The sequence below is a fragment of the Cervus elaphus genome, chromosome 11 (genome assembly GCF_910594005.1).
Source record: "Cervus elaphus chromosome 11, mCerEla1.1, whole genome shotgun sequence".
Taxonomy (NCBI): Eukaryota; Metazoa; Chordata; class Mammalia; order Artiodactyla; family Cervidae; genus Cervus; species Cervus elaphus.
In genome coordinates, this window is record NC_057825.1 from 54,780,420 (window position 1) to 54,804,489 (window position 24,070).

Sequence of the window (24,070 nt, forward strand, 5' to 3'; positions counted from 1 at the left end):
GAGCCAGGTCCTAAGGAAGCTTCATGAGTTCTCTTTCAGGTTTGCTCTTCCCTTTGGTGAAGCTTCTCCTCCTTCTCTCTCTCTCTTTTTGAATCTGCACCCCCTGCATTAGAAGCACTGAGTCTTAACCACTGGACCACAAGAGAAGTTCCTCCTCCTCAGTTATTCCCAGCTCACATCCAGGCTGACTTTCCCCAGTGGCCATGTGACCTCAACAGTGGTCTTTCTCCCTTCCTGGAATCTGTCAGCAATGCCTCAGCAACTCCTGACAACCCGAAGACCATTCCTCCTGTCTTCCTATTTCAAGGCCTGTGTTCACTGGAGTCCGGATTCCTGCCTAAGAGACACCTCTTTCCCACAGTCTATTTACAGTGAAAGAAGCCAGGGGATGTTAGGCGCTCTCCAAGTCACCAGCTCCTCACACTGTCCAAAGTCATTAGGGGAAGGACAATTAAGAATTTTCAGTCTTCAGACAGAGGATCGTCTGTAGTGAAGAAGAGGAGAGATGACTTCATAGGGGTACAGGATTGGATAAAAGGGTCATTCATTACAAGCTGAGAAAAAAGAGGAAGAAATAGACCAAGAGAGAGCACTTGGTTTGTGAAAGGCCGTTAGTCCTACAATCCAAATGCATGGAACATAGTTTGAGGCAACATGGCAGGGGTAAGGGGATGTCCAACTTCCTGTGCAGTAGGCTTTTTTTTGACTGAGATGCAAGGCTTGAAGATCTTATTTCCTTGACCAGGGACTGAACCTCAGGCCCCAACAATGAAAACTCCGAGTCCTAACCAATGGACTGCCAGAAAGCTCCCACAATAAGACTATTATTATTTTTTAAATTTTTATTTATGTATTTATTTTTGGCTGTGCTGGGTCATTGTTGCTGCACCAGATTTTTCTCTGGTTTCTGTAAGCAGGGGCTACTCTCCAGTTGCAGTGCACAGGCATTTCATTGAAGTGGCTTCTCTTGTTGCAGAACACGGGCTCTACGGCACATGGGCTTCAGGAGTTGCAGCTCCTGGGCTTTAGAGCGCAGGTTCAATAGTTGTGATGCACGGACTTAGTTGCTCCAAGGCATGTCGGATCTTCCCAGATCAGGGATCAAACCCGTGTCTCCTGCATTGGCAGCAGATTCTTTACCATTGAGCCACCACAGAAGCCCAGATTATTATTTTTAAAATTAATTAATTTATTCTGGGGGGCAAGTGGTATCTTTGTTGCAGTGGGCAGGCTTCTCTCCAGTTATGGCATGTGGGATCTTAACTCCCTAACCAGAGACTGAACCCGTGTCCCCTGTATTGGAAGGTGAATTCTTAACAGCTGGACCACCAAGGAAGTTCCAGGATTATTAACTGCCATGTAGGTCTTCCTCTTCCGGGGTCAAGCCATGCCTAGTTTAATTATATGATGATAATAACAACAACCTGGTTAGATGGTTAGGTAACATCACTGTTAATCATAATTAACAGGAGTCTGAGCAAACTCCAGGAGATAGTGAAGGACAAAGAAGGACAGAGAAGCCTAGAGTGCTGCAGGCTGGCATTCATATTTAGGATTTGAAATAGCTCAGCTGGAATTCCATCACCTCCACTAGCTTTGTTCACAGTGATGCTTGCTAAGGCCCATTTAACTTCACACTCCAAGATACCCAGCTCTAGGTGAGTGATCACACCATCGTGGTTTTCTGGGTCATTAAGATCCTTTTTGTGTAGTTCTGTGTATTCTTGCTACCTCTTAATATCTTCTGCATCTGTTAGGTCCATACTGTTTCTGTCCTTTATTGTGCCCATCTTTGCATTAAACGTTCCCTTGGTATCTCTAATTTTCTTGAAGAGAGCTTTCCCATTCTATTGTTTTCCTCTATTTCTTTGCATTGTTCACTCAGGAAGGCTTTCGTATTTCTCCCTGCTACTCTTTGGAACTCTGCATTCAGATGGGTATACCTTTCCTTTTCTCCTTTGCCTTTCGCTTCTCTTCTTTTCTCAACTATTTGTAAGGCCTCCTCAGACAGCCATTTTCCCTTTTTGCATTTATTTCTGTTTTAAAATAAATATTCATATTTACTTATTTGACTATACTGGATCTTGGGGCTTCCCAGGTGGTGCTAGTGGTAAAGAACCAGCCTACAAATGCAGGAGACATAAGAGACTTGGGTTCAATCTCTGGGTCAAGAAGATCCCCTGGAAGAGGGCATGGCAACCCACTTGAGTAGTCTTGCCTGGGAAATCCCATGGACATAGGACACTGCTGAGCTATAATCCATAAGGTCGCAAAGAGTCAGACACTACTGAGATAACTTACCACACACACATGTACTGGGTCTTAGTTGTGGCATGTGGGATCTTTAGTTGCGGCATGTGAGATCTAATTCCTTGAGCAGGAATTGAAGCTGGGCCCTCTGTATTGGGAGCATGGAGTCTTAGCTACTTGACCACCAGGCAAGTCCCCAGCATGATAAATTTAATCCACTTCTACATCAAGAGTTCTTAGGACTGCATATGGAATAAGATTGAGGTCTAGAGGTATTGAGGGCGGGGGGCGGGATGAGGCACAGATCTGGATGTAGATCAGAGACGAGGCCAGTATGGATTTCCAAGCCTGGCTTTCTCATGAGTTCTGACGTGGCGCTGCCTGGAAGAACAAGGGCAAGAGCTGATGGTGGTGTTCAGAGTCCAAAGGGAAAACACAGGAGAGAGCAAGACGGCACAGTAACACCTTAAAAAAGGCCAAGCCCAAGGATGGGGGATCGTGGACAGGGCAAGAAGTGATTTCAGAAACACATAGGCACAGTGGGTGGCCGTAGGCCAGAGTTTCCCGGGGCCAGATTATTGAACAAAGGCATGAGGGACAGCAACACAAGAGCTCAGGGAACAGCCCAGGGCTCAGAGAGCTGCATCTGCTCCTAATGTGCCCCCAGAATGAAGGTGTGCCCTGTGGGCTGCATAACAGGAAGGGACGAGCCAGAAACCAAGTATCAGAGAGTAAGGCAAGGACAAGGACATTCTGAATAGAGAAAGGAGAGAGTCCTGGAGAAATTCTCCCATGACCCTTGGAGCAGCTCAGATGTGGTTGTCTGCCCCCTGGGAAGGGGGTTCTGATGACAGCACATCACACGCTGGTTCAGACATAGACTGGGTCTTCCCTCCCTCCTCTTTCAACCCCGTGACCTGGTCTTGGGAAGGACTGGCTCAAGAACTGGATGAGAGGAACTTTCCTGGCAGTTTGGTGGTTAAGACTCTGCGCTGCCAGTGCAGGGGGTGAAGGTTCAATCCCTGGGTAGGGGACTATGATCCCACATGTTGTGCTTATTGAGCTTTTATTGTGGCCAAAAGTGGTGCTAAGCATGCCTCTTTAATTTGTTGTTGCTGTTTAGTCGCTAAGTCATATCTGACTCTTTGTGACCCCATAGACTGTAGCCTCTCAGGCTCCTCTGTGCATGGGATTTCTCAGGCAAGAATACTGGAGTGGATTGCCATTTTCTTCTCCAGATCTTCCCAAACCTGGAATCAAACCTTCAAACCTGTGTCTCCTGCATTGGCAGGTGGATTCTTACTGCTGAGCTAGCGGGGAAGCCCAACTCTTTAGTTACAGTTCATCTATCCAGACTTTCCATTCTTTCTTCCTTAAATGAAATTCCCCTTTTACAATTTTTATCAACTACAACCTCTACAAGAGCCTTTGTTTTAGGCAAAATGACAAGCATCTGTTAATAGGGTCAGTATACGGGGGAGAAAAAAAAGTTAGGTTGGTTTTTTTTCTATTCTTAGGAGGAAAAAAAAATCATAGATACTTGTCAAGCACTTCAGGAGTGGGACCTTGGTATACTTGTTATTCTTTGTTCAATTTGGGTTTTGTAGGTTTCAGTCACTGAGATTTGGGGGTTTGTTACTGTGGTGTAACTGACCTTATCTTGATTGATCTCAGAGTACAGAGAAAGGACATCAGGACAGGTTTCACAGAGATGCTTGGTAAGATGAAGCCAAGGAGCAGCAGAAAACAGAGAAAGGGACATTTTGGAGGTGGGTGGGGTGTAGAGTCACAGAGCTACACAAGCCACGGAGTTGTGACGTGGCTGTTGTACAGGACACAGAGAGGAAAGCGAGTAGGGAGAGAGAGGCTGCAGGGAAACATAGCGGCCAGATGCCAACAAATTTTAAAAATACACAAAGAAGTTGCAGAAAATGAGGCTCCAACAGAGGTTTCATTGAGTAAAACCTTAGTAGGATCATATACGTTAGGAAAACAACTAGCTGCAGAATAGAAAGAGAATAGAGTGGGAGGAAGAGCAAAGACCAGTTAGGAGGTAACTGCCAGTTGAAAGTAAAGAATCCACCTGCAATGCAGGAGACACAGGTTTGATCTGTGGGTCTGGAAGATCCCCTGGAGCAGGAAATGGCTACCCAGTCCTGTATTCTTGCCTGAGAAATCCCATGGACAGAAGAGACTGGAGGGCTATACCCCATAGGATCGCAGAGTCAGACACGACTGAAGTGATTTAGCACAGCTCAAGTTGAGAGTAAAGTGATGAAGGTCTAGATTAGAGACTGACAACATTTTAAGCTTTGTTTCCCATGCAGTCTCTTTCAGCACTACTCAGCTCTTCTGTGGTAGCACAAAAACCACCAGAGACAATATGTAACAAATATACATGGCCATGGGTTTCCTAGGTAGCGCTAGTGGGAAAGGATCCAGCTGCCAATGCAGGAAACAGAAGAGGCATGTTTGATGCCCAGGCTGGAAAGACCCCCTGGAGAAGGAAATGGCAGCCCACTCCAGTATTCTTGCCTGGAAAGTCCCATGGACAGAGGAGCTGGTGGGCTACAGTCCAATGGGGCCTCAGAGCGTTGGACACGACTAAGCGCACGTGCATGCGTGTGCGTGCACACACACACACACACACACACACACACACACACGGCCATGTTTCAATAAATCTTTATTTACAAAAAAGGAAATGAAGTGAAAGTCACTCAGTCATGTCCGACTCTTTGCAACCCTGTGGACTATATAGTCCATGGAATTCTCCAGGCCAGAATACTGGAGTGGATAGCCTTTCTCTTCTCCAGGGGATCCTCCCAACCCAGGGATTGAACCCACGTCTCCTGCATTGCAGGCAGATTCTTTACCAGCTGAGCCACCAGGGAAGCCAAAAAAAAGGACGTAGGGGCCATATTTGGCCCATGGGCCACTGTTTGCCTAGGCTTGACCTAAAGTAATAAGAGGACAGCTAGCATTGAGACCTACCATGTAGCAGGCAGTTTTCAAACATTATTGCTGATTCTCCCAAGCTTGCACAGAGGGATATTGGATCCATTATAAAATGGAGAAGGAAACTGAGGCTGAGAGATATCCAAGGCTGGTATATGGCAAAATTAGGACTCAATGTCAGGTTCAACTCTAGAACCCAGGTTCTCATCCCATGTCACCTAGAGGCAGACAAGAAAGAAAGGGTAGGGGATAAACAGGACTTGTCATTTCTTTGCGCCTGAGAGACTTCATTCACGCAGTTATTCATTCATCCATTCATCCCTTCAATAGGTATTTTGCTTTATGCTGTTTGTGAGAATTCCCTGGACTGCAAGGAGATCAAACCAGTCAATCCTAAAGGAAATCAGTCCTGAATATTCATTGGAAGGACTGATGCTGAAACTGAAACTCCAATACTTTTGGCCACCTGATGCCAAGAGCCAACGCATTGGGAAAGACACTGATGCTGGGAAAGATTGAGGGCAGGAGGAGAAGGGGACAACATAGGATGAGATGGTTGGATGACATCACCAATTCAATGGACATGAATTTGAACAAACTCTGGGAGATAGTGGAAGACAGAGAAGCCAGTTAGTTGGACACGGCTTAGTGGCTGAAAAACAATAACAAAAAATTTGTTAAGTACTAGGGCCAAAGTACTGGAGTTTCAGCTTCAACATCAGTCCTTCCAATGAACACCCAGGACTGATCTCCTTTAGGATGGACTGGTTGGATCTCCTTGAAGTCCAAGGGACTCTCAAGAGTCTTCTCCAACACCACAGTTCAAAAGCATCAATTCTTCGGCGCTCAGCTTTCTTCACAGTCCAACTCTCACATCCATACATGACCACTGGAAAAACCATAGCCTTGACTAGACAGACCTTTGTTGGCAACGTAATGTCTCTGCTTTTTAATATGCTATCTAGGTTGGTCATAACTTTCCTTCCAAGGAGCAACCGTCTTTTAATTTCATGGCTGCAATCACCATCTGCAGTGAAGAGTTGACTCATTGGAAAAGACCCTGATGCTGGGAAGGGTTGGGGGCAGGAGGAGAAAGGGGTGACAGAGGATGAGATGGCTGGATGGCATCACCGACTCGATGGACATGAGTTTGTGTAAGCTCCGGGAGTTGGTGATGGACAGGGAGGCCTGGCGTGCTCCAATTCATGGGGTTGCAAAGAGTTGGACACGACTGAGCAACTGAACTGAACTGAGGGATTCGATGATGAATGGGAGGTGATTTCTGTCCTTGAGTATCGAAGAGCCTAGCATTTGAATCTATAACCAGATGTGAGTATGAAGAAAGGGAAGTGTGATTTATCAATAAGATCAAGGAGGTAAAATATTTAAGTCACTATCATCCTGGGCTGCTTCTTTCCTCTAAGTACCCTGCTACTGCTAAGTCACTTCAGTCGTGTCCGACTCTGTGCTACCCCATCCCTGGGATTCTCCAGGCAAGATCACTGGAGTGGGTTGCCATTTCCTTCTCCAATGCATAAAAGTGAAAAGTGAAAGTGAAGTCGCTCAGTCATGTCTGACTCTGCGACCCCATGGACTGCAGCCAACCAGGCTCCTCCGTCCATGGGATTTTCTAGGCAAGAGTACTGGAGTGGGGTGCCATTGCCTTCTCCGCTAAGCATCCTGAGAAGCCTCCAATTCTTTGGGATCAGAAACACCAAATATTTTTATATTCTAGCATGAACATGTAGGTGGTTTACCATGAAACTATCGAACCTCATGCTTCAGGGTCCCTGGGTCCCTAAGACCCTGTGTCTAATCTTGTATTTCATTCTTAAGAAACAGGTAGGCCTCAGGTTCCAAAATCTGGATCTGCCTTTGAGTGAATGTTTCTCAGAGCCATGTCTATGAAACACTGTTTTTAGGAATTACAAGCAGCTTAGGATCCTGGTTTGGGCTCTCAGGGTTTCTCTCAAGGCAACTAAGAACCCGGGGCTGCCCTCAATGTCACAGGTGTGGCCGTTCAAAATCATTCCTATTACTTTCATTCTTCACTTAATATCAGCTGGTTCGGGGCTTCCCTAGTGACTCAGTGGTAAAGAATCTGCCTGCCAGTGCAGGAGACAAGGTTCAGTCCCTGATCCGGGAAGATACCCCTGGAGGAGGAAATGGCAGCCCATTCCAGTATTCTTGCCTGGAGAACTCCATGGACAGAGGAGCCTGGTGGGGTACAGTCCATGCGGTCCACAAAGAATCAGACATGACTTAGCAACTGAACAACAACAACAAATAGCTGGTCTTGCTCCCTTTGCCTTTTAAATCAACCCGGGGGCGCTGGGGGGTGGGGTGGGCAGCAAGCAGTGGTTTCTGCTGGCTCATCGTTTTGGAATTTAAGACACCCAGTAATTAAAAAAGATCCTCCCAACAACCTCTTAGTGGGCCACTGGGGCGGGAAAGTACACAGGCAATCCTAGCGGTGCTGGGGGTGGGGCTGAGGCTGTGCGGGAACTGAGAGCTACTAAAGCCAGGCTGCTGGCCATCACAGGGCTTACCAGGCCAGGAATATTTGTCCAGCTCATCCACAGGTCCAGAGGAAATCAAACTCTGAAGAACTGGCTATTTTACTCTCATCTGAGTCATTGTTGTTGTTGTTCAGTTGCCCAATCCTGTCTGACTCTTTGTGACCCCACGGACTTGAGCACGCCAGGCCTCCCTGTCCCTCATCTGAGTCTAAGTGACTCAAAACTAGAATGTTATTAATGTGAGAACAGGAGGCCTAATTGCAAAATAATTGGCTCTGGTCATTTGCTCAGAGTTCTCTCCCCTTACCAGGCCAGTCCACAAAGTGTTCCTAATGACAGGCTGGGAGCTGAGTGAGTGAAAACGATGGTGAGACTCTTCAAGGGCAGGTACTATGCTTGTGCTGCCCACTGTTACGTCTCCAGCAGCTGGTATAGCCCCTGACCCATGGGAAGTGCTCCATAAAGACTTGTATAAAAGAAAGTGGATGAGCTGTTATCAGGGTATACACCCATTTCTCCTAAGATGAATTGGCTGTCCTTTGAACAATTCTCTCTAAATGAAGAGCTCTGACCAATCAGAGCATCTTTGTCCTTGGACAGTATGGGAGACACACTATAATTTCTAACCTTGTGGTCACCCCTCTTCTGGATTCCGTGCAAGCCTTCTGTTATGACTCATTGCCTGCTGAGCACTCACCTTATTAACTGTTACATTCCAGAGCTCTTTTCCAGAGCTTGTTTTAACTCCTTGATGGGTGTTGCGGGAGACAGGTGACACTCTTGAGAGGCCCCACCGGCGGCAGCAGGGGCTGACTCATCCCTTTGGTGGTGTGGATTGCACTCACTTCGCTTTCAAAGGGTCACATTTTCTGACTTTCCTTACAGCTACTCATTCTCTTGAAGTCCCATTCTTCCCAATATCTTCCTAGGTGAGTCCATGAGGTTTTTAGTTAGCATATGATTTTTTTGGCAAAGTTGAAGCAGGAAAGGTTCTCAAGAAGCATTCAGTGGTCTGTGGGGATAAACCATGATGTGAGAGGAGCAAGTGTGGACCTGGGGATCAGGACACCTGGGCTCGTTTTGGACATATCAGTCATTTCATAAATTAGCACCCAAAACCCTCCGTGGTGGCCAAGTGCAGGGCTGTGCTCACTCCCTCCCAAGGGTGGCAAGCTGGTAAAAGGGAATAGTTTCATTCCAATTATAGAGAATTACAAAATGAATTGGGAGCACTTTGTGGGGCTAGTCTCCAACTGTGCATGATGGCCAGGATCCTCGTGGGTGTTCTTTCAAATGCAGATCCTTGGTCCCTACCACTCAGAAATTCTGCTCCAGTAGGTCTGAGCAAGTGTTCACCCCCGCCCCCCCCCCCCCCCCCCCCCCCCCCGCCGCCCCACACACACACGAAGGTGATTTTACTGCAAGTGGGCCTAGCACACCTGAGGGAAGGGGACAGGAAACGGTTCCCAAGGGCAGAGGTCTACTGTTGTTTTGCTGGTTTTGGCTGCACAGCAGGGTGCAGCTTGTGAGATCTCTGTTCCTCCACCAGGAATTGAACCGGGGACCTCGGCAGTGAAATTGCCCAATCCTAATCAGTAGGCCATCAGGAAACCTCCTCTTTGGCTGATTTTTAAAGGAGGAAGAAGTAGAAACTTACTCAGCACAGAGCCACAAAATGGTGTGATGTTACCTTTACCTTGATTTTGAGAAAATGAAGGCCAAGAGACACAGCTCTACCTAAACTGATTTAGTTCTTCACCTGGGCTCCTCCTCTCTCCCACTTAGGCACAGACAGGAACACACACTCACACACAGACATCGTATCCTCTAAGCCTCTAAAGACACTGGAGTCTCCCCCATCCCCCAAACCGTAAGAACTGCCCCTTTCACTCTGGACCCCTCCATTTACCACCTTCTAGCTCCCATTTATTTCTTTTTAAAATATTTTATTTATTTGACTGTTCCAGGTGTTAGTTGCATCATGTAAATTCTTAGTTGTGGCTTGTGGGATCTAGTTCCCTGACCAGGGATCGAACCAAGGCCCCCTGCATTGGGAGTGCAGAGTCTTAGCCACTGGACCACCAGGGAAGTCCCTCCCATTTATTTCAGTGAGAAGCTTCCTTAAACATAAAAGAAAAAAAAGAAAAAGAAAGAAACAAAAGGGCAGGAGGCAAAAGGGCCCTTCTGAGTCTAAAACCAGTACATGTTCACTTTAGAAAATTTCAAAACTCAGGGGGAAAGGCCCTTCTTAACCACATCATAAACTCTCAAGACACTCTGAACACTTACCACAATGGCAATTCAATTTTTTCACTAGAATGTAAAGGCCTTGAGAATAAGGACATGATTTTCTTTTTTATCCTTGTATCCTCAGTAGACACAGAAGAATCCCAATAAAGGTGTATAAATTGAACAAATAATATAAATCATTTATATTATCCATTCAGTCCTTATGTATTTGCTTTACTAGAAAACAAAAATGACATCACGCTATATATACATCATTAAGAAGAGGATCAGTGTATGTTTGAAGTCTGATTTTTTTATTGAAAACATACCACAAATATATTTCTAGCTGCTTTGAGTTTGATAAATCATAATTTATTTAGGTTGTCTGCAATCTTAAATATTAAAAAGAACATTGTGATAAACGTCCTTGTATCTAAAATCTTTGCATGTATCAATCATGATTTAAAGAGACCAAGTGGGTCCAACTGGGATTGCTGTACCAAAGATTGGGCAAAACTCTACAGCTCTTTGAAATCCTGTTTTGGAATGGTTGTAATAATTTATGTGAATTTCTATTAATAAAATAAATAAGACTTAAAAAAAAAAGAAACCTGTGGTGCGGGAAGGACCTTATATCAGATAATGTGGTCAGGAAAGGATTCCCTAAGGAGATGACTTTAGGCTAATGCTGTTCCGAGAAGAATGAGGTACAGACATTCCAGGGACAGGAAAGAAAGGAAACTACTCTGTAGACAGATTGAGGACAACCTAAATAAATTATGGTTTATCCAGACTCAGAGCAGCTAGAAATATACTCGTGGTATGCTTTCAAACTGTCTAACACGAATTATATCGTGGAGGCAGACCCTGTCAGGACTTATACTTTGGTAGGAATTTGAGTGATTTTAAGAGATGAGAGCATTGAAGGTAAACCATTTGAAGGGCTCTAAGCTGTAGAATGAAATTAAAGGATGCTTGCTCCTTGGAAGAAAAGTTATGACCAACTTAGACAGCATATTAAAAAGCAGAGACATTACTTTATCAATAAGGTCCGTCTAGTCAAAGCTTTGGTTTTTCCAGTAGTCATGTATGGATGTGAGAGTTGGACTATAAAGAAAGCTGAGCACAGAAGAATTGATGCTTTTGAACTGTGGTGTTGGAGAATTCTCTTGAGAAACCCTTGGACTGCAAGGAGACACAATCAGTCAATCCTAAAGGAAATCAGTCCTGAATATTCATTGGAAGGACTGATGCTGAAGCTGAAACTCCAATACTTTGGCCACCTGATGTGAAGAACTGATTCAATGGAAAAGACCCTGATGCTGGGAAAGATTGAGGGCAGAAGGAGAAGGGCACAACAGAGGATGAGATGGCTGGATGGCATCACCAACTCAACGGACATGAGTTTGAGTAAACTCCAGGAGTTGGCGATGGACAGGGAAGTCTGGCGTGCTGCAGTCCATGGGGTCGGAAAGAGTCGGACATGACTGAACTGAAGCTGTGGAATGGCTTCCCCAGTAGCTCAACAGTAAAGAATCTGCCTGCCAATGCAGGAGACATGGGTTCAATCCCTGGGTTGGGAAGATTCCCTGGAGGAGGAAATGGCAACCTACTCCAATATTCTTGCCTGAGATATCCCCATGGACAGAGGAACCTGGTGGACTACAGTCCATGGGGGTCTCAAAGAGTCAGACCCATGACTTAGTGACCACAGCAACAATAAGCAGTAATATATGATCCATCTGTGACTCTGAACTATAGCTCTAGTAAGAAAATATATCATAATATAACAAAATTGGGACTTCCCTGGTGGTCCAAGGTTAAGGCTCCATGTTTCCAATGCAGGGAGTGTGGACTCTATCCCCGGTCGGAGAACTAAGATTCTCATATGACGTGTGGCCAAAAATATATATATGTATATAACAATGTTTAGGCTTCCCTAGAGACTCAGTGTTAAAGAATCTGCCTGCCAATGCAGATCAGGGCTTGATCCCTGGGTGGGAAAGAGCCCCTGGAGGAAGAAATGGCAACTCACTCCTTTATTCTTGCCTGGGAAATCCCATGTACAGAGAAGCCCAGTCCATGGGGTTGCAAAAGAGTCGGACATGACTTAGCATTTAAACAATATAACGGTGTTAACCTCTGGTTGGTAAGTTTCTAAGTGATCTTTATTTTTTTCTCTTTACACTTCTCTGTCGGCCAGAATTTCTCCAATGTGTATGTATTACTTTTATAGTTTTAGACATTTAGTCAAAAACGGAAAAAATACTAACTGGAAGTGCAGATGGTAAAGAATCTGCTTACAGTGCAGGATACCCAGGTTCAATCCCTGGGTTGTGAAGATCCTCTTGGAGAAGGAAATGGCAACCCACTCCAGTATTCTTGCCAGAATTCCACGGACAGAGGGGCCCCTGGGCTACAGTCCATGGGGTCGCACAGAGTTGGATTAAGCGACTAACACACAGACACACACAAAGTGGTACAAAGGAGAGCAAGGGGTATGAATTTGTGATCAGGAGACAAGATTCACTCTGAGGCTCAAGGAGGGAGGGTAGCAGCCTTTAACGGTTTGATTGCCATGGGAATGAAAACGGACGGATATGACCAATGTTTAATGGGTAGAATCCACTGGTGACCAATTGGCCATGGGAGGTTATGCGAAGTCTAGATGATGGCTGGATTTCATCTTGGGTGACTGACTAGGCTGATGGTGACTCTGCTTAATCCAGCAAGAGATCCAGGAAGAGCAGATACATGGGAGGGAAGATGAGAATAGTGTCATAGGAAATGAGACTGGCCTGCAGCATCAAAAGCCAAGCAATCAGATGAAATCAGGTTATAAAGCTGAGAAAGAGGAGCTACAGATATTTTAAGAAGCTTAACTACGAAGAGAAAGAAACAACTGGGTGGTAACCAGAGGGAGTTTTGCGTTGGGGTGTTTCTCAGCCAAGGGAAGCAGACTAACCAAGGCTGAGTACGTGAAAGTATAAAAGTCAAGGAAGTGGCTGAAGGAGCCCAATCTGAGATGGTGTGAATTGGGATCCTAAGCAGAGGTGGGACAGAACTGGAAAAAGGACCTCTCAGTTCTTCTGGGATGGGAGTGACAGCATGAGGCAATAGGATAGATATGTACAAATTCCTTTGGGGGTTCACAGTAGGAGGGGGAGGAAGTTCTTATTTTGTGAACTGCACTCCCCCGATGAATTGGGTGAGGTTATCTACTGGAGTTATGGATAGGTAAGTAGTTGACACCAGCTGGTGAAGGTCTAAAGAAATCTGAGAATGACAGAGGGTGCTGATCAGATAAGAAGTACTCAATATGTGTAACTCCATGGCTGATTCATGTCAACGTATGACAAAACCCACTGCAATGTTGTGAAGTAATTAGCCTCCAACTAATAAAAATAAATGAAAAAAATAAAAATAAAAAGGTGGAAAAAAAAAAAAAAAGAAGTACTCAATGGTACTGAGGTCAAACTGCAGCTGAATCCACTAGATTTTTCTAACAGATCCGCCCTCCATTGTGCAACCCCTGGCTCCAACTCCGTATCTTTCCAGCATATTTTACATTGTGTTCTGCATGCCAATCAAACATAGGTGGTGGTGGTGTGCGGAATCGTTGTGTAATTGATTCAGGATTGGGAGTTAACCGTCTAAAGAGTTGAAGGTTATGAATGAGAAGAGTTTTAGTTGACAACAGGGAATGCACTGGTCAAGAAGAGAATGGGAAGTTTCCCTGGTGGTCCAGTGGTTAAGAATCTGCCTTGCAATGCAAGGGACAGATTCGATCTCTGGTACAGGAAAATTCCACATGCCGTGGCTTAACTAAGCCTGTGCAACACAACTATTGAGCCAGCACTTCTAGTGCCTGTGCTCCATAACAAGAGAAGCCACCACAATAAACCCAGGGACCACAACTAGAGTAGCCCCGCTTACCTCAACTAGAGAAAGCATATGCACAGCAACAAAGACTTACCACAGCCAAAAAATAAATAAATCTTTTGGGGGAAAAAAAAGAGAATGGGATTAAAAGGGGAAAAAAAGTCAAGTGGAAATATCAAGATTGAAGGCCTGAAGAAGTAAAAGAATAGTAAAGCTATTCAAGGGTAAGAAAACCAGGTACGAAGGAAATGGCAACCCACTCCAGTACGCTTGCCTGGAAAACTCCACGGACGGAGGAGCCTGGTGGGCTACAGTCCATGGGGTCACAGAGTCGGACATGACTGAGTGACTTCACTTTCACACTTAAGAAAACCAGAAAAGTAGGCAGTCACAATAAAACAGGAAGTTGTATAATAGTGTCTGGGTGTGGTCCGGAGAGAGGAATGGGTGGCTGAAGTGCAGGTGCACGTGGTTAGATTGTTAGAAACCAAGGCATTGCAAGGCTGTGCTTGAAAATACTCAGGGTGGCAGAGTCTGAAATGAAAACTGGAAAGTTGGAGGCCTCTATGACTCTTGCCTAGACTGTGAGGTCAACGGAGAGCACAAAGCAGGGACATACCAGATAGCACCAGCCTTTCCGCTCCTTCCCAGGCCTCTGTTGGCAGCAGGACCTCTGAAACACATGGGGGTTCAAATCCTGACTAGGTATGTGGCCAAGTCAATTGACTTCTCTGTGCCTTACTGGTCTTAGGAGTAAAATGGAGATATAATAGCACTGACAAGTAAAGTGCTTATCACAAGGCCTGCCACATGTACCAGAGCACTACTTGAATGTCAACATCATTACCATTTCCTATCATATCCTTGAACAAGGAAGAGGTTGTAACAGTCTCTAAGGCACAGGCTCTCAAATTTTTGGTCTCAGGATCCCTTTATGCTCTTAAAAATTATTGAAGACTCCAAATAACTTAAAAAAAAAACCAAACATGTATTATATCTACTGCATTTTAATGAAAATTAAAACTGAGTAAAAATTTGATCATAACCCATTTCCTAGTATTTTTAAGAAAAAATAATTTTTCCAAGTAAAAAGTATTTTACATCTTTGCAAGCAATATCTTTAATAGCTGGCTTAATTGAAGACAACTGGATTCTCTTAGCTGCTTCTGCCTTCTATTGAGCTGTGCTGTCTCAAGTATTTATAAGAAAACCCAAGCAACTCACGGACCCTTTGAATGGGTCTTGAAGACCCCGGACCACACTTTGAGAACGGTTGCTTTAAGCTTTTATCCAACTTCATTTCTTAAATTTTGGCTGGGCTGAGTCTTTGTTGCAGCTAGTAGGCTTAGCTGCCCCAGGGCTTGGTGATCTTTGGGGTTCTTAACCACTGGACCACCAGGTAAGTTCCTTTCTTCCTGCTTTACACCATTCATTCATTCACCCATTCAACACTACTGGATCCCAGCGACAGAAAGAAATCGTGTGACTTGGCTGTCTTGGAGGAGATTAGATAAGAAACAGATGAAAACTAAAAATTATGTACAGCATAAGTGAGCATAGGGGAAGAACTTACTGGTGGGTCTGAGAGGCAAGGGAAGGCTTAAGAGAATACAAGCAATTTGAATTTAGGCTTGAATTTCTTGTGCTCGTTTAAGCAGAGGGAACAGCACATCCACAGGACCAGAGGCAGGAATCAAAACAGTACGACAAAGCACAGGTTTAGTTAGGTACAATTTACACAGAAGTAGAATGCAACAATCTTTTATGTTTATAGACCTGTAAGTTGTGACAAAGGTATACAGAAAACACTAATAAAACCAAGACAATATGCCAATCACCTCAGTAAGTTCTGTGTAACCAATGCCCAACCCTCACCTTCTCAGCTGCAGGTAACTAGTAATCTGATTTCTGTTTTTGGTTTGTTTTTTGGCCGTTTCACACAGCTTGCAGGATCTCAGTTCTCTGACCAGGGACTGGACCTGGGCCATGGCAGTGAAGGCCTGGAATCCTAACCACTAGGCCACCAGGATATTCCCTAAGTTTTTACTTTATAAAATTAATTATACACTCACAAGAAGTTGCAGAGAGCCCATATACCCTTACCCCAGCTCCATCCAATGGTAACATCTTACAAAACTACAGAATATATCAAACCAGGAAACTGACATTAGTGCAATTAACTACAGACCTTATTCTGGTTTCACCAAAGTTTACGTGCATTAGCTTGCTTTAAGGAACATAACTGGGCTTCCCTGGTGGCTCAGACGGTTAGGAATCTACCTGCAATGCAGATCGAGGTTCAATCCGTGGGTCAGGAAGATCCCCTGGAGAAGGGAATGGCTACTCACTCCAGTATTCTTCCCTGGGAAATCCCATGGAGAAAGGAACCTGGAGGGCTTCAGCCCATAGGGTCGCAGAGTCAGACATGACTGAGCGACTAAACACCAGGAGGTGATACAGGTGTGCTTATCTGGCACAGTACCTGTAACTTAAATTCAAGAAATAATTTCACCATTTTTCTTCTTATTATAAAGGGAAATTTGGCTGACCACCCCAACTTGTAAGGTTACTATAATTTTTGAACATGCCTGTCATGTTTTGATGTATGCACATTGCTTCCCTGGTGGCTCAGATGGTAAAGAATCCACCTGCAATGCAACAGACCCAGGTTTGATTGCTGGATCAGGAAGATCCCCTTGAGAAGTGAATGGTTACTCCAGTATTCTTGTCTGGAGAATTCTATCGACACAGGAGCCTGGTGGACTAGTCCATGGGGTCGCAAAGAGTCAGACACAACTGAGTAACACTTTCAAGGAACATGTGAGGATGTGCTAAGTCACTTCAGTCTTGTCCGACTCTCTGCGAGAGCTAAGAGGTGGGTTCTTTACCACTAGTGCCTCCTGGGAAGCCCCTAATATGGATTTAGACATGGAAGAACTCAAGGAAGTGCAGGGAAAGGACTGGAGGAGATATTTCTGAAGAACAAACATCATTTGATGAACAACTTGGTAAGAACGTTAACATTAATCCTTTGGCAAATGGAGTCTCCTATATGGTAGGAGAGCAAGCAGGTTGTTTTAATTGAAGGGTTGACTCTAGTTGAACTGAGGAAATATTTCGTCCAGTTATGAAAAGCCTGAATAATCATAATATTCCTACTTACTCTTAACAAAGAGAAAAAAATATATTATTTTAATCAGATTCTTCATTTTCTTACTCTTGCCTGATTGAAAACAATAACTGTCAAACATCTGATATCCCTTTCAGGTTTAGACAGTCATCTGTATGCACTCCTTAATAGGATTAGCTAACAATTTCCCAAGCAGAAACAAACTCTTACTCCTTCCTGGAGTTCAGTTATATTTCTGTCAGCTCCCCTACCTGCTCCAGCATTTTGTCTGACTATATTATTGATAATGCCTTAATCTCTATCACTTAATATATTTACAGGCATCATTTACTTATCACAGGATTATGGGGTGTTGCTGTTTTTCCTTTTATAGGCCAAGGGTACTAAGAGTTTGGTACCTTGGATCACACACACAATACCCTAAAATGCGTAGAAAGTCACTGGCAGGAGACAATCGTTCAGTTAATCTTAGTTACCCCTGATGGAAGCCCTATTTTTTTTTCCCATGCCACAGGGCATGTGGGAAATTAGTTCCCCAACCAGGGATCGAACCACAGCCCCCTGGCTTGGAAGCAGGAAGTCTTAACCACTGGACCACCAGGGAAGTCCCTGGAAGCCCTATTCTTTCTATCCCACCAAACCCCGTTATAGTTGATGAACCTCTTCAAGCTGTGCGGGACTGGACTTAGGCAAAAGCTCCATACATGCATTGGAAATATTTCTGGTGACAAAAGTCCTCATTTAAAGCCCTGTTTGTTTAAACCTTAGTTTGGCTGATCATTAATTACCACCAAACACACACAAGCCTTTGAGTAGAGCTGAGTGACCTAATATTTATTTCCTTGACTTTAAGATGAGCTTTTTATATTTTTGAAATCAAGACGCCTCTTAAATCAGATTTAATATTGTAACAAACTGCTTTTACTGTGTCCCGTTAGTTTATATACTCTTTAGCTCTTAATTCACCAAATACTTGCTGTTATTATTATTATCATCTGTAATCACGCCCATTTTTTTTTTTAAAGCCCATTTTAAAGATGGGAAAAGCACAAGAAGGCTCTCATTTTCTCCAGGTAACACAGCTACTAACGGTGGAAAGGAATAAGAATAATCCCAAAGCAAGGAGTACTTTAGAATCCAATTTAGGTAGACTTAGCTAAAGGACACAGTACTGGTTTTTGCACACGAGCGCACGCGCGCGCACACACACACAAAGGAATTTCAAATATAAAAGGGTAAATTAAAATAACAAAAACCAAACAAAAGACAAAGAAACGGGGACTCAGCAAGATCAATGAACTTGTCCAAGGTTATACACAGGATATCAGATCCAGAATCCATGGCAGATCTGTCTGGCGGCTTCTTTCTACCAAACCACGCTGCCAACAGACACGTGGTAAGGGGATGCATAAATATTTGATGAATAATGCCTGAAAACAAAGTTGACAAGGATGGTGGTAAAAATATAATAGATTAAAAACAGAAAAGTAGTTCAGGAACTGGAAAAGAGAAAAAAAAAAAAAAGAATCACACACACCCCAATAGTTTTCAGAGCAGAGCACTCAGGCTGAGCCAAGATGCTGGAACAAACTTTGCGCGGGGGCCGCCGGACACCCGGGAGCGGAGTCTTCCACCGGGATGGTTCCCAAGGAGCCAGCCGGCCGTGGGGCACAGCAGCCAAGCCCAGCAGTCTCCCGCGCCTACGCCCTCCCGACCGCGAGTCACTGGGCCGGGCAACGCGGGATAACGCCCGAAGGTTAGCCGCCTTTCCTGCCGGGCCGCTGGCTTAAAAAGAAACACAAACACGTGTCCCCGGCCGGTGCGCAGCCTCCCGTCGGGGTTGAGGGCACCAGGGCGCTTCCCGCGGTCGGCCCGGCGGCCAAGCGCCCGAAGGCGGGAGCCTCCCGCGGTCCCAGCTCGCAGCCGGGAAGCACCTGCCGCCGCGGTCGGCCCGGCCCAACGGCGGAGCGCCTAGGGCCCGGTTCCGGGTAGGCCCCAGGCCGGGCTGGGGGCCGCGCGGGCCGGCGCCCGGGCGTTTCCTCTTCCTCCCTACGCGAGGCGCGGCGGCGCGGCGGCGGCCAGGCCGAGGCCGGGCTCGGGCGCCCGACCGCGGCCTGCCGGCGAGTGCGACCAAACGCCGCGCCCCAAGTCGCCGCCGCCGCCGCCGCGCCCCCGCCGCACCCTCCGGCCGCGGGGCTCCGGGCAGCTGGGCCCGGCGCGGGCAGCGAGAGGCGGGGCCGGCGTGCGGGCGGCGGAAGGAGGCGGAGGAGGAGGAAGAGGAGGAGGAGGAGGAGGAGGCGGCGGCCGGGAGCCGGGGAAGAGGGGCGGGGGGTGGGCCGGGGGAGGGGAGGAGCGGGGTTTGCGGAGCGCGGCGCCGCAGCCGGGAGCCGGCGGGCCCGAGAGTGACCGAGTCACGGCGGGCGCCGGCGGAGCCGCGGCGTCGGACCCGCCTCCTGGAGGAGCTCAGCCCCGGCCAGGCCCGGCCCCATTCCCGCCCCGCGCCGCCTCCCCGCCGCCGCCGCCGCCGCCGCGGGAGCGCTCCCCTGCCCACCCCGCCCCCGCGGCCGAGCCCGGGAGTCGAGTGGGAGTCGGCCGGCCGGCGCGGGCAGCGCCGGGACCCCACAGGGGACACTGCAGCCGGAGCCCGGGAGGGGCCGCGCCGCCACCGTCTGAACTAGGATGTCCCGACATGAAGGTGAGAGGAGCCCCCGCCCCCACCCCCACCGCCCGGGCCTCGGCCTACCCCGCCCGGGCCGGGCGCCGCGGAGGGCGGCCGGGAAGCGGCGGAGACTTCGGCCGGGCCCGAGCCGGGCCCGAGGCGCCGAGCCCGAGAGCGAGCGAGCGAGGGCGGAGAGCCGCGGCGCCACTGCCGCCGCCGCCACGGCCGCGGCCCTGAGCTGGGCCTGGTGCCGGAGGCGGGGCGGCCGGGCCGGCCGGAGGGTTTGCACTGTCATGGGGCGGGGGAGGGGGAGGGGAGGCGGCGGGGCCCGTTACCGGCGGGAGCCCGGTCCTCGGGACTGATACCGGACGCCGTGGCCCGGCCAGCCGGCCCCGGAGCCGCGGGGCCCCGGCGCGGCCTAGAGCTCCCGCCGTCCCGGAAGGGCTCGGCTCCGTCGCCGAGCGGGGCCGCGGACGGCGGCAGGAGACCGAGAAGCCGACCCGGGACTCGGCGGGTGAGTCCGGTCACCGGGAGACGAAGGGGAGTGCCCCTGCCTGCGGGCGACCGCGGGGCGGGCGGGAAGGCTCTGCGGCCGGGGAACGGGAAGCCCCCGTCGCCTGGAGCCCGCCCCGGCCTCGCGGCTAGGCCTCGGCGCGTCCCTGGGCTCGGGTAACCCAAGTTCCCGGGGCGGATCCGGCCCGGCCGGGCGAGCAAACTCACTGCTCGGTCACTGGGTCGGAAGGGGACTCGCTCCCGGCGGGTGGCGGGCCCCTTGCCCGGCATGCACGGTCTCCTGAAACCAGGTTTTAGTAAATGACCGTGGTGAGGTCTGGTAGTGGTTAGGGGGCGTTTGGGACTTTGTTTTGTGATTTTAAAACATGGGGGTACAGTTGCAAATCAGCAGACTGTACTAGCCCGATCCCAGGGCACAAAGAGAAAAATGTTTAGGGCCGAGGTCGAGGTGTTGAGCTGATGAAAAAATAAGTTAACTTTAATTTGCTGCCATATGGTTTAGAAAAGGGGGAGGGGGTTGTGTTTTCTTTGTTTCACTACCACAGGTCTTTAACGAGACTTGGCGGAAAAGTTTATCCTGGTAAGGTTAATGCACGATTGTAGAAGTGGCTTGAAGACATTTTGTACTCTTGATGTTAAAATCCTATATAGGTGATGTAAGAGTGGAGAAAGTTTAGTGAGTCAGATTCGTGTGTGTGCACCACAACGTTGCAAAGGTATTCTTAGGGAAATATAGGCCTTAGAATTTCAAGATTGAAAAACTCAGATTGATCAAAATTATATTTAGAGCAAGTTTTAGGATTTGCATTACTAATTATAATGTAATTTGAGATTAAATCCAAGAATATATTGTGTCCAAGGCTTCTGTATTCTAAAATCACAAAACCAATAGGAAATAGACTGTATTTTCTTCACTTACTGTGTACTAGTGTTGGACAGTTTGAAATAATAAGGTACATAGGCTCATAGAAATATTTAGAAGCTATGCCTATTCCCCCTCCACCCCCCCCTTTTTTTTTACTTAATGGAAACATTCCTGTCTTGTAATTTAAAATAAATTTAATTAAGGTGATAATCAAATTTTAATTTGGGATGTAAAGTTTATCTTAGAGTGAAGTTGTGTGTACATTGACCACCTTCAGGACAAAATGAAAGTGAGCAATGGCTGTAGGCTCTCTTACTCATAAGAACTGGGAGAGTTAAAGTTACAGATTTCATAGCAATGGAAGAAGGGTGTTTGAGACCCATTCTCTGCTTCAAGAAAATATCTGGATAGTTGCAGACTGCGTTTTGTAATTGAATGGTGTCCTGGGAAAATTCCTTTACCCTCAGTAATCCTTTGGAGAAATTAAAACCCCACAGTGTGAACATTCTTGAATGTAGCACAAATTCTGTACTTTAAGCCTATTTTCCCCTGTTTGGTCCTGTGGACAGACACGTGGTCATGAAACTTATATTTACCTTTTAGTTACTTGAATATTACTGAACCCCTCAGCACAGGAATAGCACACCTTTTCTGTAACTTAGAGCATGCCAGATGTTTCTGAAAAAGGAACATTCCTACCATACATCAGTTGAAGATTTATAGTACAAGTATTTGTCAAACGATTACTTTTTAAGGGTCTAGCTAATAGCCTAAGGCAGGAATGACAATCTCCTAAAGAATCACATTTAATTCATTAGATATATGGTGTGTGGAATTTTAGTTGGGGCTGCCAGTTATTTTCATTGGTTAGAATTTAACCTATCAACAAATGTAGAGATTGACACTCGGCAGTGTCGTTCTTTTCTCATCCTTTCTTCTTTGGGCCAGCTAATCCCATTTCTTTAGTGGTGGGATTTTTGAGCTCTTTTAATCATCTGTCCACCCAAATTCTCTGGAGTTCCCCTTTCCTTTCAGTAGTATGACCTAGAACTGGCTGTAGTAGTCTGGGAAGAAATCTGAACTGTGCTGCCCACCTCTAACCTGCTTGAGCTGTGCTTCCGCTTCAGTGCCTTCTCCATGCCAGTGCTTTGTTACTTTGTCTTTGGGCCCACCCTAATGAGTTGCACTATATTGTGTGTAACGATGTAACTTTGGACAACAGGACCCCAAGGTGGACATCTGTCAAACTTTAGTCTATATCTTGCAAAGCAGTGGACTACCTCAGAGAAACAAGGTGCAACTGGAAGCACAGAGAAATGTTCTAGGCATGTTCTAGGGGTCAGCATGCTTTTTTTCTGTGAAGGGCTGGGGAGTATATATCATAGGCTTGGCAAGCCTATGCCCCCTCTGCCGTTGTAGTGTAAAAGCAGACAACATGTAATGAATGAGCACAGCCATGTTCCAATGAAAGCTTTATGGGACTGACATTGAATTTCATATAATTTTTATGATTCTTTGTTTTTACCATTTAGAAATGTAAAAACCATTCTTAGCTTGAGGGCTGCACAAACACTGGAGGTGGCCACATTTGGCCCATTTTGGCCTGCAGGCTATCATTTGCCTACTTTAGCTCTAGACTTTAGTTTTAGAGTTGATTGAACTGGAATTGTCGAGAGTCCAGAAAGGGCCCACTCTGTTTGGTATTCCATCATTTCCTTTGGGGTATGGGGAGTGAGTCCATGGTCTGAGCCGGTTCTGTACCTGTTTCCAGCAGCACTATATAGATTGTGATCAAAGTTATTGTTCCTGTGGCAGGAGAAACAGACTCCCCACCCACCTTTCCAGACACTGTCGGAGTGGAGTTGGTGGTACTCTACATTGTCTCCTGCTTGCCAATCTTGACTTTCACAACCAGAATTCCAGGGCCTTTTAAAATTCACTTTGTAATGCTCTTGTCACATCAACAAACATTTTACAATGTCAGTTCCTAGTCACTTTATGTTCAGCCTACCAGCACCATCTAGTTCCATGTTATACACAGTGAAACCCATCATTTTCTATTTCATTGGTAGCTTTGTTTTTTTTTAATGTTTCACTACATGCTTTCTTCTTAAATACATTTAGAGTATAAATGTTATTCAGAGCTTAAAATCCATTTAATAGCTTTGCAAATGTTTTTAAGAACATATCAAATTACTCTGCTTATTAGCTAAATTGAAATTATAAATGTTCTTGCATGAGTTGGAGCCTAATTGATTACCTAGTTAGGACTATGTTTTATTACCTTAAATCATTCACCCTTTTTTCATTTGCTACTATGTATAAGGCCCTAGGCTAGGTACCAAGGATGAATGAAGCAGAGACAGCTCCTCACCTTAAGTCTGGTGGCGAAGACGGAAAATGCATGTGTGCACAGCTTCTCAGCACAGTGAGACATGCCATAAGGAAGGGATAAACAAATTGATGACAATATAATTACCAACTTTTTTCTTACTATTTTTGCCCAGTTTCAGAGAGGGAATCTGTTGTGATTTCTAACTCCTTTTCTTGAGTGCCTCCTAGCTTCATTTTGGATAAAATCATTTGAGCTTTCAAATAGAGTTCCTATTTGAACTAATCTCTACTTGATTTATATTTCCCCTAAGTTTTTGAAGATTTCCATATGTAAGCAATGACAGTGAATAAATGGACCAGTGATCCTAACATGTTATTCTCAAAAGCATATGAGACTATTTTCAAAATGTTAAGTACAACAGTACTTACTCTGTCATTACTCTGGTTCTTGAAAGGTGTACCATTTTTTGAAGTTGTATCACTTTTTTGTTAGATTTCTATTCTCTATGAGTGCTATCTAATGCTATAAATGAACATGCAGACAGTCCCAGCGGGAATTGCAATAGTTTTGTTTTCAGAATTTGGGGACTGGAAAGCCAGGATTGGCAATTAGCATGGGATTTTTAATGTGGTGACTCTTGCCTTCCTGTGGCAAAGTAAATTCACTCCCGCTGAAAAGTTCTTTGCTATCATGTCGGACAACTTACTTCACTAAGTGAACTGTTAAAAAG

The 24,070-nt window shown here is 46.2% G+C and overlaps 1 protein-coding gene, 2 long non-coding RNA genes and 1 other non-coding gene across 4 annotated transcripts in view; 1 reads left to right on the forward strand and 3 right to left on the reverse strand.

The window, feature by feature from the left end:
* Positions 1-2,299: 2,299 nt before the first annotated feature.
* Positions 2,300-9,027, reverse strand: LOC122703478. Its single transcript, XR_006343501.1, has 3 exons — positions 8,425-9,027; positions 5,245-5,426; positions 2,300-2,631 (listed from the first exon to the last, which is right to left on the reverse strand). It is a non-coding gene; the product is annotated as an uncharacterized LOC122703478 (long non-coding RNA).
* A 715-nt stretch (positions 9,028-9,742) lies between these two features.
* On the reverse strand, positions 9,743-9,815 carry TRNAG-CCC. The gene has a single exon. It is a non-coding gene; the product is annotated as a tRNA-Gly (tRNA).
* Positions 9,816-17,781: 7,966 nt separating this feature from the next.
* LOC122703477 lies at positions 17,782-19,155 on the reverse strand. The gene is made up of 2 exons (XR_006343500.1): positions 18,506-19,155; positions 17,782-18,398 (listed from the first exon to the last, which is right to left on the reverse strand). It is a non-coding gene; the product is annotated as an uncharacterized LOC122703477 (long non-coding RNA).
* A 341-nt stretch (positions 19,156-19,496) lies between these two features.
* KCMF1 (potassium channel modulatory factor 1) overlaps positions 19,497-24,070 on the forward strand; it is an 80,191-nt gene continuing 75,617 nt past the window's right edge. Inside the window, exon 1 of the mRNA XM_043917764.1 lies at positions 19,497-19,663. Coding sequence (XP_043773699.1) covers positions 19,648-19,663 — 16 coding nt within the window. The 5' untranslated portion in view covers positions 19,497-19,647. The remainder of the gene's footprint in view (positions 19,664-24,070) is intronic.